The sequence below is a fragment of the Drosophila sechellia genome, chromosome X (genome assembly GCF_004382195.2).
Source record: "Drosophila sechellia strain sech25 chromosome X, ASM438219v1, whole genome shotgun sequence".
In the NCBI taxonomy this organism is placed as follows: Eukaryota; Metazoa; Arthropoda; class Insecta; order Diptera; family Drosophilidae; genus Drosophila; species Drosophila sechellia.
The window spans coordinates 15,150,516-15,164,762 of NC_045954.1; the positions used below are offsets into that span (position 1 = coordinate 15,150,516).

General features: G+C 44.9%; 1 protein-coding gene across 1 annotated transcript; it reads right to left on the minus strand.

Moving 5' to 3' along the window:
- Positions 1-6,410: 6,410 nt before the first annotated feature.
- Positions 6,411-7,726, minus strand: LOC6620352 (cell wall protein IFF6). The gene is made up of 2 exons (XM_002044526.2): positions 7,310-7,726; positions 6,411-7,191 (listed from the first exon to the last, which is right to left on the minus strand). The coding sequence occupies exon 2, from the start codon at positions 7,163-7,165 to the stop codon at positions 6,764-6,766; it is 402 nt and encodes a 133-aa protein (XP_002044562.1). The 5' UTR covers positions 7,166-7,191; positions 7,310-7,726; the 3' UTR covers positions 6,411-6,763.
- Between the last annotated feature and the right edge of the window lie 6,521 nt (positions 7,727-14,247).

A 14,247-nucleotide genomic window follows, 5' to 3' on the forward strand; every position in this document is an offset into this window, starting at 1 on the left:
ATTTCAGTAGAAGCGGTTATCAAAGTGCGTTTGGGGATTACTGCACGGGCGGATTTTTCCAGCGGCATGAAGTATGAGCCAATATCGGCAGAAGTCTGCAGGCTCGACTATCAAATACCCATTACTTACTAGTCATATTTTATTTCTCAGGCTATACTTACTACAGGTTTCCTTTCCCACGTATTTTCAATGCAAAACATTTAATTGAAACACCCCTTCTGGAAAATAGTCATTTTCTCGTACGCATTAAGTTCAGAAAGAGTGACTTTTTGCTAACTTGTGTCCAATGCAAGCATTTAAGGAATTCGCTGACTGCATTCCGAAACTTTCGCCCTTTCTCCGCTCGCTTTCTCAACGCTTTCCATTCTTTTCCAGTTGAGCTTTTCCGCTGTTAACATTTCCTTTCTTTGCCTGTATCTCCCTGCTTTCTCCCCCCTCTCCCCTTTGTGTGGATCTCTTTCAAGTCGCTGCCTTTGCCATTCGCCGTTGGCTGTCTACCGTTGAGGTTTTTCACACTTCCGCGGACAGCGCCACCCACTAACTGCATTCCAACGTCCTTGATGGGCGGCATGCATGACAGATGGCCACGCCCCGTTGGAAATGATATCATTTGTACTCGCATCGGGTGTCGGCGAGCAATTTCGCCCAGTTGTCTGTTATTTTGCTGTTGCATGCTTTGCAGCAAACAAAGGCGCCGCATGATGCCAATGGGCGTGGCACATCAATGCACGGCAATAAGTCGTGTAGAAAAAAGTATTCAAGCGCTTTTATGATGCTGAATAAATAAATATATTTCATTTTTATAGGATAAAGCCATAGGAACAGTCATATTTTGAAAAATAAATGCTGTTCTACACTCATTTGTTAATTTTCTTTGCCGTGTACCTGCTAGCCCAACTCGATGTTAGTTGTGTTAGTTACTTGTCGTGGTGAAATGGAAGGGCACGAATGCTCTTAATGGCTCGCGCAGGCTTCGTCACTTAGTTTGCCATTTGGCTGCCAGCTTAGTTTAATGTTTTGCCCTCCCCCTGAACTCTGCAACCCCCCTGACCAGCCCACCAACCCACCAACCGACTGCCTTGAGATGCCACGAGCCCCCTGGCTTCACTCCTCCTTAGAACCACACCCATGCCAACGCCTCCAGCATCGCCTGTCGCCGTCTTGTCTTGGCCCAGGCTAAAGTGTTTTCTGCTGCTCCTGATTGACATGATATGATGGCAGCCGGGGGCTTCTGTTGGCGGTGGGATTGCACGATGTGAAGTGCGGAATGTACGTCTATAGATGGCAAACTTGAGATGGACAGGGAAATCCCGTCTTTCACTGGCTTCGATTTGATTTGGCTCGGTTTGGTCGATCAATGAGTTTACCCAAAGTCAAATTGCTGCTTGACCCAGACAAGGATATTGCGGACTTGTCGGCAAATTATGTGGCTCCTGCTTCTGCTCCCGCTCCTACTCCTGCTCCTCCTCCTGCTTCTGCTCCTGCTCTTGTTGTTGATTTGGTCGGAATGCCAAAGGGGCGTTGGCGATTTCGATGGCGCTGCTTGGCCATTTGGGTGGCTCAAACGCGGCATAAATCCGGCGACCGGTAATTGAAACGTGTGCGGAATTTTCCACTTTAAGGAGGTGGGAACGAATATTCGAATGGAATGGCTTCAAATCTGTAGGTATTTTCGCAAATAATTCGTAATATTTATCACAGAATATGCATAAAATGCTCAATTTATTTCATTAAATTAATTAAAACCCAAATGAAATATACATTTAATGCTTTATATTTAAATATGAATTAAATAAAGATAAGAAGCAAAGAGTTAGTTTCATATATCGCATTTGTATCTTTAATATATATGCATATATCGTTCAGATAAACGTACTCAATGACCTCGTACTTATTCCTAATTGACTGCGTGTCAAATGGAGAAACCGCCTTGCCCATATTTCCTGCTTTACCCAGATGTCGTGGGATCATCCCCCGCATCCATCATAGCCTCCTTTTCAATTTGAATTCTGGCTTCTTTCCACCCCAGGATCTGTGGATCTGTATCTGACGATTGGCCATGTATCTGCTTGTTGTTTCGATTAAAGGATTTCCGCCAACCACCTCCGCCAGCTCCTCTCGATCCCCTTGGCGGCGGTGGCGGTGTTGTTGCCTCCTGATTAAGCATAATTTATGTTGGCCAAGTGGCGACCATTAGCGCTGCGTCGCCATCGCGGAGTCCTCGGAGTCGGAGCCATGTCCATGATAAATGCGCCGCATTAGCGTCCAATGCCGGCCGGCAATAAATCCCCCGTCGAAATCAACCCATCCCACCCAGCAACAGCCCCCTTAACCTCTTTTCCCGATGTTTGGTTAATTTCGCTGCGGGAATTTTAAATCATCTTTAAATTAGGGTCATGCAAACTCAATAAACCAAAGGCAGTGGCAGTGGCGGTGGGTGGGTTTGGCTGGCTGGCTTGTGGGTGGTGTTCACATCACCGCATCGCTGCTACTTCTGCACTAATTGAGTTGCAGATACATTCGCACATTTGCCACAATTTGGCAAACAAATCACGTAGCAACTGACGCTGCTCATCCCACTGCCCATCCGCCATCCAGCGTGCCCAATCCCCAATCCTCCATTCCACATCCGATAAAAGCACCCAAGGCCATTACACATGGCTCCTTCCACATCGTATTGCATTCCCTGATTTCGCTGGTGGATTCACCTCCACCTCCGAGACGTTCATGTACATACATATGTATGTGCGTCAGGGCTTTTCCACTGGGTCTCCGGGTTTTTCGGGCACGGAGCAGATGTGTCCGGCGAAAGTGGGGCGGTATTTCAATATTGCTGAGCTCACAGAGACCAGTATTTAATTGATTCGCAGCGAGTTCCGTGGTATTATTTTTAATGGAAGAACATTCGATTCTTTTCGGCCGATGATCATGTAATCGTGCCATTTTTAAAGGCGAGCCATATCAGAGCATTCTTTTAGGTCTCTGAATTCATATCCTTTGTGCACGTTCCCATTCTTTGGCCGATTTCCATTTCGATTCAAATGCCTTTGGGTGTGGGCTAAAATTTACATTTATTTAATTTGCCCCGGTCCCGAGAAATGCAAATGCCGTCGTTGCAATGTAAAATGTTTAAATGCAACCTCTCTCTCTCTCTCTGTCCCTCTTTCTCTTCCTGTATCTCTGCTGTTGCTTTAGTGGCGTCTCTTTCGCTTGGAATACGGCCGTCTTTGTCTGCATTAATGCATATGCATGAGAGACTTAAGCGTGGCCACGCCTCGCAGTTGGTAGTGGGTACCGACTACCCACTACCAAATTATCGACACTTAAAATGTTGCAAACGTCGCACCCACCACCACCCCATCCGTTTTAACCCCTTTGTAGCCGCCTTTGGCCCCCCGCTAATGCCACGTTAACCCCCTTTTTCGTTCCTCTGGGGTCTCTTCATCTTCATCTTCGTTTTCATCGCTGCCGAGTTTCGTTGTCCTGCCAAAGGGATTCCCGTCGACGTTTATGTAATCTTAATGTTTATGCAGCTTATGCTTCATAAATTCGCCACCACCCCGTTGAAAGTTCCCCCACCGCCGCCACTGGAAATGCGCTGCTTTTGGCGCCGCGACGTCGTCTTCCGGTGGCATTTTGCGCCATCGCATCTGGATCTTCATTTTATGCCCTTGCTGTTCGGTAATTTGGCCAGAATTTGGCCCCCGCCGCCGTACAGTGAAACTTTTCTGATCCACAGTATCCATAACTTATGATGCCCGAAATTTGAAAGTTCATGTACCTAAATTTAGTTTCTTTGCTTTGTAAATACTATCTATGCTTCAAGGCCTTTCACATAATTACTTATATATATAATTAAGTGAAGTAAATATTTGTTGCAAACTTAAGCATAATAAAATAAACCTATATCAATCTATCTATACTTTTAGAGTAACTGCAGTTTGGCTACCCTTTTCGTTGGAAATTCATTTCGTGTGTTTTTGCCGGCTCTTTTTGCACTCTGCTTCCTTTTTGCACATCCGTTGCCGTTTGTGCCATTTGTTTATTGCCAGTTTCATTGCTTCATTGCGAAAACTGGCGAGCTATACTCTGCTTATCTGCCCCCATGCCCCACCACGCCCGTGGAAATCCCGCCGCCTTCTGCTCGTTTTTGGTCCTTGCAGCTTCATCTTCATCCGCATCCGCATCCACATCCACATTGCTCCTGCTTTATTTTGGCTGATGGAAATATTTTTACGACAAGTTTTTCGCGAAGATTTGCAACATTTGCAGAAAACGGAAACGGCAACCAGCCAACGGAAGTGGATGTGGCACTGAAAGTTGCGCGAATCAGCGCAAAAACAAAAAAAAAAAGAAGGAACGAAACGAGGGAAAACCCTGGGAGTGGTCTCTGCTCAAATGGAACGCACATTTTGGCCATAAAACGCTTAACGTTGATGTGTTCGCCTTGATCAACCTTTGACCCCGGCCCAGGCTGACCACGGATGTTGTCAACTTTTATGCTAACATTACATTCGGTGGGCAGCATTGGAATGACAACCGTGCCCCGCACTTTTCGCGTCCATGAATTTTGCATGCGGCAGCAGAATGCAAAATTATAATTAGGCAGCCGCGTGATGCGAGCGAAACAAGAGATATGCTCCCTTTCTCCCCTTTCTCCACTTTCTCCCCTTTTGCTGCCAGCCCGATTTTACAGTCAACGCACGTCCGGGCATAAAGTACATTTTATTAGCTTGCCTTTTGCATCGGCCATTGGGTAGGTGGCTTAGTGGCGCTGCACCACTTCCAACTGGCCTCTAATTTCCAGCTGCCGGATGACACGTAATTGGTGTGACCAGGGCACAGGAAGTTTCGGGAGAATCAATTACGTTGCATTCACCAAAGTGTGATCAGCAAGCGAACAACTGTACGTTTCATTACAACTTTGATTAATGTACAACCTACAGGCAATTGAAAGGATCAATTGCAGTTTTGCTAAATTAGTGTGGCCACACTGCGAAAAGTTGTTACTTAACTGTTTGCCTTTACGAAGGTATTAATTAAAAGAATGTAATTAGTTGATGTAAAAAGGTAGTAGTAGCACGTTTGAGGCTCATGCTAATTCAAATCAAAAAGATTTTTTGCGAACCTTCGGAATTTCTTCCGAGCATTCTGGTCACACTTTGCCTGATTAGGTAGGTAGTATCTACAAGATACCTTTCATACGATTTGATTCGCTATAGTTTTTCCCCCGCTGGCAACGCTGCGTATGCGTAATAATTTTTTAGTTGCGCCACACCCGACACGAAGCCCATGGCAATGCAAATAAATATTCAATTGCAAATGGCTGAGGGGCGGACAGTACACTCCCCTCTTAGGCTGTATTTTTTTTTTTTTGCTATAAAAGCAAAGGAGAAAGTGAAGAAGGTACACGCGAGGCGGACGCGCTCAAATTGCAAATTGCGCTCGTTTACAAGCGAAATAAATGCGCGAGCGCCTGCCATTTGGCAAAAGTCAGCCATGCTCCACACACAGATCCTGACCCACCGCATTTTCCGCTTTCCCACGGATTCCCGCCGCCAGCGAATGGCATTAGAAAAATGAAGCGTCGTGCCGCAAAAGACAAGTTGGTCGTCGTCGTTGCCTCGCTCGACTTGCTTGGCATTTTTGTGTTGCGTGCTTTTGGGCGCGTAATTAGATAAGCAGCCAGCCTGGATATGGGTCCTGTTTATCCATGCCCCAGCTCCATTCCGTGTCCTGGCACGGTGTCACCAGCCAACTGAACAACCAACAAGCCGCTGACAGATGGAGCGTCATAAAAGCGGCACCAACAATGCGCCGCAGAATGTCTGAGGTTAGGAATAGCGGCAAAGTGGTGGGGCGGAAATGGGAAATGGGAAAGCCGAGACAAGACCAACCAACCAACCAACCAACCAACCGACCAACCGACCGAGCGAGCAAGCGAAAAGGGAGTGGAAAGCGGTGATGGGGATTTGAATTTGTCACGTGGCCGGCAAACGCACCTGGGCACAAAGGGGCGGACAAGGACACAACATGCAATTATACGCAATCAACATAAATCATTCAAATTGCCACGCACACACACACACACAAACACAACTCGAAGAGGGAAAAATAAAGGCAAAGAAAAGTCGAGGCGCACTTCAAAAGGGGGCAGCTGTCGGTGTGGGCGTGGTGGCCGTTGACGTTGGCTTTTGGCTAATTTGCAATTGAAATGCCCAAATTCTGTGGGCTGGCCGCATTACGCATACGACATGTGGCGTCTGCGTGGCAAAGGCTCCTTAAACTTCCGCTCAGCCCATTCATCTTCCACCCCCGCATTCCACGTCGACTGACAAATGCCACAGGGGCACGTGAAGCGGCGGCCAGTGACCAAGGTAAATGGCTCCCATTTTGCCCATAGAGATTTCTTTATAAATTTGCTTTATTTATTTTGCAATTAATTACGGAATAACCTTGTACATTGGTATACTAGTTGTAGTACTTGCTGCCTTCGGAAAAATCACTTAACGCCAGGAACTTAAAATTTAGAGCAGGGAATGTAGCACGAAAAAACAATCGACGTCATATTGCCAATGCCACGTATTTGGCGAATACTCAATTCCCAGATTTTGCCAACAGTGCCAAAGTTCAAATGCCAGTTACCATGGTCCAGCTTATAAACCGTACTAGCCAAACGGAGCTAATCAAGAATCCATCAGTACCATCGTCCAGGTGCGTACACTGCAATCGTTCAACGAAGAATCTGGTTTATGCATCGCCGTCAGTCGAACAGAACGTCCATCGGGATGCCATAAATCTCGGCCAGCTGCAGTTTGGTGTAGGCAACAACGCCGCTGGGACAGTAGATCATCGCCTCCTCCAGAGATATCCACTTGGAGCTCGACTCGCCGGCACATACCACATGCAGATAGACGATACCATCGAACATCTCATGGCTGATGATGCCCATCAGGTTGCTGGAGGTGACGCCACTGGCGTTTCCGGCGGTGTTGCCACTACCGCTTACAACACCGTTACCGTTTCCGCCTCCGCTTCCGTTTCCGCCAATGATGTTGCCGCTCTGGCTCCCGGCGCTGCTCATTCCGTCGCCGCTGCCACCGCCCACGCTGCTACCGCTGGCATTGGCGTTCGAAGAGGTGGACGGGTTTAGATTGATGACCATCCTGGAACGGCAGCGATTCGGGATATCTACGAGGCAAATAGCAAATGCAGTATATTTATAATTATTTGATCTAGTAAGCCGAATAGTGCTACTTAGATATATTTTATGACAATTTATAAATATTATAGGTAATAACTAACTCACCTGAATATAAAACTATCAAAAGTGGAAAAGAAATCGGATTGGAAGCAGTTGTTAAAGTGGCCCAATACTGGAGATTCGTTGCAGCTCGCTGTCTTTGGCCTTCTGGACCGGATGGTCCGTGGTTGGATTCTGGGTCAGTCCTTCGGGAACCGTAAACTTTGAACTTTGAACCTACGAATTTTGTACTTTGCTCGGTGCGATCCAATGAGACTCTGGTGCAGTGATGTGCCGCTTAGGGTTCCGTTCTACACTTCTCGGCGTTCAAGTCGCGCGCGATTTTAGTGTTTACAATACCAAGTTAGGATTTTTGTTCGCTGTTTTCTTTTCTTTTTTTTTTCAGATTTTCTTCTATTTTTTTTCACTTTTGTTTAAACGGTGTGTGTGTATTAAGTGTCGATTGTGTGTGTTGACTACCTAGCTGATTTTAACTTATTAAATGAGCCATGACATACATATGCCATTATTTCCAAAGCCAGCTGGCACACTTTGTTTCGATAAAATGAGAGACACGTTTTATTTTGCGAAAATAGGGAATATTCAAGATTTGGCTGAATCAAAAATTAATTTAGATTGTAATTCTTTTCATTGATCCATGACACTCCACATTCTAACTTAGACTTTAAAGTAAGTGCACTATTTAAGTGCGTTTAAATAAAAAAGGCAAACAAAGTTTTCATGGATTTTTTGTTAGTGCTTTCCTCAGAAAAACCCCATACCATTCACAATTTTTTGACATCGCCCGGCAACACGGGTGCTTATGAATGTGCCATATAATGTTTTGCTTCTGCCAGCAGCACCAAATGAACTGAACAAATAAAACTTTCACGGCAAAGTTGTTGACACGACAGCCTCCTTCCCTTCCGATTTGCAGCTGCAATTCCTCACCTTCATGTTCACGCTTAGCTCTTTATTTACGATTGCAGGTGCAATGCGGGAAAAGTGCAGGAAAAGTATGGAAAAAGTGTGGGAAAAGTGCGGGAAAAGTGCGGGTGTGGGCGAGAGGAAAAGCAAAGGAAAAGCACCAGAGCTGAGTTTAAGTCGCGGGAGCAGGGGTCCCAAAGCAATTAAATCGCATTCGCCGTGTGGAAAGCAAATAGGATTCCGGGTGGGGCTTTGAATGAGGAGTCCGGACAGAGACAAACAATCAAACGGAAATTAATTGCGGGATGTGTGAAAAGTGAAAGCCAAAAGCTGTTCGGTAAATGATTGTCGAGCAGCGAGTTTTCCCCCGTTTTTTCCCCACGGCGACTTTAACTCTTAAACCCTGATTGATAGCTAACCTCGTCCTGGAGCAATGACTCCTTCTCTCCAGCTCGCCAGAATCGAAATGAAACCAAGACAGTGCGCTGGCAACCGAAAAGAAGTAAATTTTACCACTGCCACACAAAGCAAAACATTAAAGCCAGTCAGTAATCACTCTAACAAAATCCCATGATTTTCCATCAGGATAATGTGGCTAAAAACTAGGACCACACACTTACCAAGCGCATTTCCAACACTAGTTATTTAAAACCCTAACAAGTAACATTAAGAGACTTAACACGATTTTACACTATGAATGAACTAAAGTGCAGTGAGTACTTTGATTTCAAAACCTTTGTATCTTGGCTAGTTATAAAACTATGTAACAGATTGTAAGTATCTCGACCACATCTTGTTTTTCATCTCTTGATGAGATGTTTTTGTTCGATTATTAACACGTGTACTAAAATAAGTCTTCGGAATTCGCTGGGTAATGTTTTCGGCTGCTTTTTGGTCATTCAATATATGTTTTTCGTATTTAGAAGCATTTCGCTTACTCATTGAACTTATGTATGTGAAAGACAGCAATTTTCCACACTTGTGTCATGGCGTTGCCAAAAAGCGATATGGAGCAAGGGTCGAAGTTTAATTAATACACCATTACGTGCTGTTTTTGGCCAACAATGGGTGGGCAAACTTACCATTCTTTTTAAGATGCGTTACACCCCAACGTGGCCGTAGCTGTATCCACATCCGGATCCGGTTCTCAATGAGCCGACGACTCATTGGACCGGCAGTGAGTTATATCTTCATGAAAGATTTGACAGTTGCACCAGCAGTCGCACCCAAGGGGCCAAATTGAGTAGGTGGAAGGATTATCGCCTCCATTGCCTCGGTTACACGCCTGGGTTGACTCTAGCATCCGCTGCACTGCTCTGCGCCATCCAAGCGTTTCATATTGCCACCTGCCGCCCAACTGTGCCACATGCCACCTACCACACCACTCGCCGCCACCCACTTGCAGTCGCACTCAGTTCATAATGCTGTCAAGGTTGAGCGATGCTGAAATATTGAAGCCTGCCCTTTAAATATTCACGAGTTCGTGGCTTGATGGGCGGACTTGGCGTTGGCTTTTGTCCGAAGCAGGTGATGCCGCAGTGAAAACCGTCAAACCGTTAATGCCGAGCATTAACTTGTCAACTTGGTTGAATTCATTCTTAGCTGCCAATCTGCTCAAAAGTATTTACATTCGATTGCCAACACTGGCACAGTCATATGCAGCTATTGAAAATGTTATAATACGCACTTATGTGACATTATATTTGTAAATTTACGTTTTATGAGTGTGTGTTTACATATCTGTGATTTATTTCGCTTATTGTGAATATCTGTTGCATTCACGAGTGCTGAACAAGGCAAAGTAAGCATATAGTGTGACCATACAGTTGATAAAATGTAATTTTAAAATTAATAGAACATCCAACAAATATTTAGATACAGTACCAGTGAAAAGATTTTCATTATTTAGTAAAAGGCATAAGCTAGTTCCAGCAAAAACAAAAATGCTCAAAAATGCTCCAGTAGCAATAAATAGAGTGTGCCCAAAGGCGCATATACTGCAAACTGGGCTGTGTGATTGACTTTTGGATGCAGTTTTGCCAGAGGTCAAAACACACACACACACACAAGTTCAACGACTGACACAAGCGTGTATGTGTATGTGTGCACTTGCCATTTGACCTTTTGTTCTGGCCCCGTTTGTTGGCCAACTTACTGTAGAGCACCAGCATCGAAAATCCAAAAAACAATTCGAGTCCCGGCCCAGGTTTGCCAACATAAACAATTTATGCACAAAAAACTGCACTCTTTTGAATGGTAAAGGAGCAAAAATGGAGAGCAAGAAAAGAATAGAAAAAAAGTAGAAAAAAAAAAAAGGAAAAACGCAGGGGAAGTCCCGGCTTGCAGCCAGCTAACTTTTAGCTTGGCTTGTTAGTTAAGCGTAAAACAGGGCCGGAAGGCGGGTGTGGGCGTGGCACTGGCCGGGTCATTTGAATGCATGTTTGGATGGACGGACCTCAGCGCCATCGATGATAAGCGAGAAGTCAACACGACGGTAAAAGGGGATCGGTTGGAGCAGAGAAAGTGGGTGAAAGTGGGTGGCTGCTGCTGCTGGTCAGTGGGGACTTTGGCCATGTGCTTGTGAGTTTGTGGCGGCAGAGGCGGAGAGTCAACGCCAATGGTAAATATTTAGCTCTCGGCTGCACTTGAGATTAACTCGCATACAGATGCGGCGCATCCAGGGGTACACACACACACACACACACTCACGCGCACACACGTATAGGTATATGCTGTGTGTGAGAAAGGGACAAAGGCGAAGTGAAGCGAAATACAAACACACTCAAAAGTGAAAATGGAAAAAGTTTCAATGGTTTTATCATGTTTACTTTTATTTGTGTCACTGAGTGGTTGTATAAGCCCCAGCAGATAAACCCTGACCCCAGGGTCAGGAGGAGGATAAACAAACATAGACGGAGAAAGCGTAAAGGGGGCAAGGCAGAGCTGAAGGGGAAGGGGCGAGGGGCAGGATTGGGAGGATTGCAAAAAAGTGGAAGGACTCACATAAGAAGCGTATGTTCAACACACTCGAGGGAGATCACTGGCTGCCGTGAAGTGGCCGACAAGTGACAGCACTGGATTTCGATAAGGAACCGGGACAATGGCAGTGTCCTTGGTCCTTGTTCCTTGCTCCGTGCTCCTTGGTCCCGGCTCCACCAGCTGAGCCCCGTTGAGCCAGAGCTACGGCTACAGAAGCAGCTCCGGGCATCGAACTGCGAAATTCCCTGAATCCCACTCGAGTTACGCCTTTAATGCGTCGCTGACCTCTGACCCCTCGCACCGGCCGCATTATCTGACCAAACATCCCGGCATCCCCGGCCTCAGCAATGACCCTCAGCCTCACCTAATCAGGTGTTAAGCCTGGCCAGATGTCCTCACCATTCGTTAACCGATTTTACCGATTCCAGCCCATCCTGGCCATAAAGAACCTGACGCTTTTGCGGCTTTCCAATCCCCACATTGAGTACGGCTTAGTCTCTTAAGGGAAAAAAACCATGTTTAGCTTTAAAATGCCTCAAATTGCAGCATAGAAAGTGAATATAAATTTTTATTGAGCAACAGTCTTTACAATTCCAAATTAGCAGAATGAATTTATGCTCCTTTAATCATATTTAAAGAAACATAACAAATTCAAGAAATAATTCAGGTACATCTACATTTCTTTATAGATATCTTGGTAGAATAGATAAATTAATAAATATTTTAAAGTGATTCACTTAATTACTCCTCGCACTTTAATCGCCTAGATTATTAATATGCATATATTTTCAAGGTAACTAACCAGCTAGTGAATGAAAATCGCCTTTTGGGCAATCGGTGTGACCATTAACTATTCATGTCGCAACTAAATGAGGCGTTAATCGGCTTTTGGCCAGGCTAATTACGTAATTCGGATATAGACCATATATTTTATATAATAAAACGGAGCAAAACTCGTTTCGTTTTGCAGGCCTTGCTGGCTTTTTGCTGCTGCATTTCCTCGACCATTTGCCTTTTCCTTTCCCTTGCCACTCGACTAATTAATGAAAATCCTTGCATAAAGCTAACACAAGGACCTCCCCCCCTGGGGGTGGTGGGCGTGACCACGCCCCCGATATGTTGCGCAAGTTGTCTTTGAGACAGATTTTGCATTGATTGGCTCTCGAGTGTTTGGTTTCCGTTGTGGCCCCCAATTGTTTTGGCCAGGCCTTTGTTTAGACATGCTGAACAAAAATGCCCGGAACACTGGGGGTAGAGGTTAAAGGTTGTCAAGTGTGCGATCGGAGATAAAGCCCAATGCCTCGGCTCTCCCTTCTCTATTGTTGGCATTGTTTTTATTTTTGTGGCTTTTGTTTGCGCTTTTAGCAAGTAATTAGTTTGGCATAACATCGCCCCAACCACTTCTCTCACTGGCAAAGTTTTGTGGGGTGGGAGGGGTCGACTTTTGGATGAAGGTCAGTTTGGCCCCAGGACGAGTATTTGATGTCGGATATGCAATCCCGTCGAGACTCCCTAGTTTGCCGGCATCAGAAAATGTTCTCCTAGGAATAACTCATCAGTGTGCACCAGCTCCAAGCCAAATTGTTCCGCTTGAGTTGATAAGATCCATGAAGGTGTTTTATTTAGATACATTATCATTTTTCCATGCTTGCCTGCCTGACCCAATTCAAATTTGATCCCCAACTGCTGAGAGTCAAAAATAGAAGTGTCCTTTGGTCCTTTCCAATCGCCTGCAATGCGTAGTTGCCCCAAGTAAAGCGCTTATTATGATTGCGTTTCGATTTTGTTGATATGCCGGATCGCAGATGATAGCCCACTGGAAGGACAGGCGAATGGGTATCGATCAGTGCTGAGTGCAGAGTGTGTGTGGTCATGGTGCAGACTGAAGGGGCATCTGCAACTGAAACTGCGAAGGTAATAGTCTTTTGGCCCCTCGAATCCCCGAGCTTCGAGCATCCAGCTCAAAATCGCTGCATGGGGTCGCATTATTTTGTCCGCCACTATTCCACTTTTAACTGCCAGCCAGTCTTGTCCGCCCTATTTGCAGTTTGCCTTTTGTCTCTGTGGCCCTCGGAATTTCGTAAGCGGATTTTTATATTTTTGTACCATTTGAACTTTTAATGTGCGTGCTGTGCCCGCTGTCCAGTTTTCCGCCCTCCAACCTTCGCACTCCGCCATCGCCTTCCAATTTATACTTTCCCAGCTTTTCCGCTTTCCATTGCGCGATTTTTCCCTTGGCCACTGGGTGCCGTGGCATTAAAGTTTAAATGGCGAAACGTTTCAATCAGCAGGAATCCACACAGCACTTAAGATACGGATGCAGATACAGATGCAGTTATAGATGCAGATACAGTTGTACAGGTGCTATAAACAGGTTTACACGACTCTTTAAGGGATATTTGCAAGGAAATTAAATTGTAATACTTGGACGAAATTAGCACAATGAATATTCGAATTGTGTATATAAAAATTATTAATTATTATAGCTATGAAATAATATTTTATTCGATTTTTGGTAGGTGCCTGGGATCAAGAATACAGGAAATGGCAAACACCTAATATACAAATAAATTATTTATTTTAAATTAATCGACGGCACAACATTTTATGCACAATTAGTTCCGCAATATTCGTGAGTTTATTAATTACACGCTTTTCGCCTACAAATATTTAAATGTTTGCGGTGGCCTTGCATTGTTTTATTTTATTTATTTCCTTTGTTTGTTAATTGAGCATTGAACTGTATTTAATACAACGAACTGTATGACTTGTTTACTGATTATTATATTTAGGCGCCATATTGTGGTTCCATTTGATGCTGTATTTTTCTTTCTAGCCATATTTGTTAATTTTCTTTCTTTCTTTTTTGTTTTGTGGTGCCTTTTCACCTCTGTTACGACCTTCTGCTTACCCCACACGGTTTTAATTGCCGAGCTGCATTTTTGTTGTTTGGCGTTGGTGGTTTCTTTTTTTTTCTATTCCGCCATTTCGCAAATTGAAATGCGCACAAAATTTAAATTGCTGTTGCATGCTTTTAGGCGCCCAGGATGAGGAGCAAATGGCGGTGAGAAGGACGATGGCAATGGGAATGGGAAGAG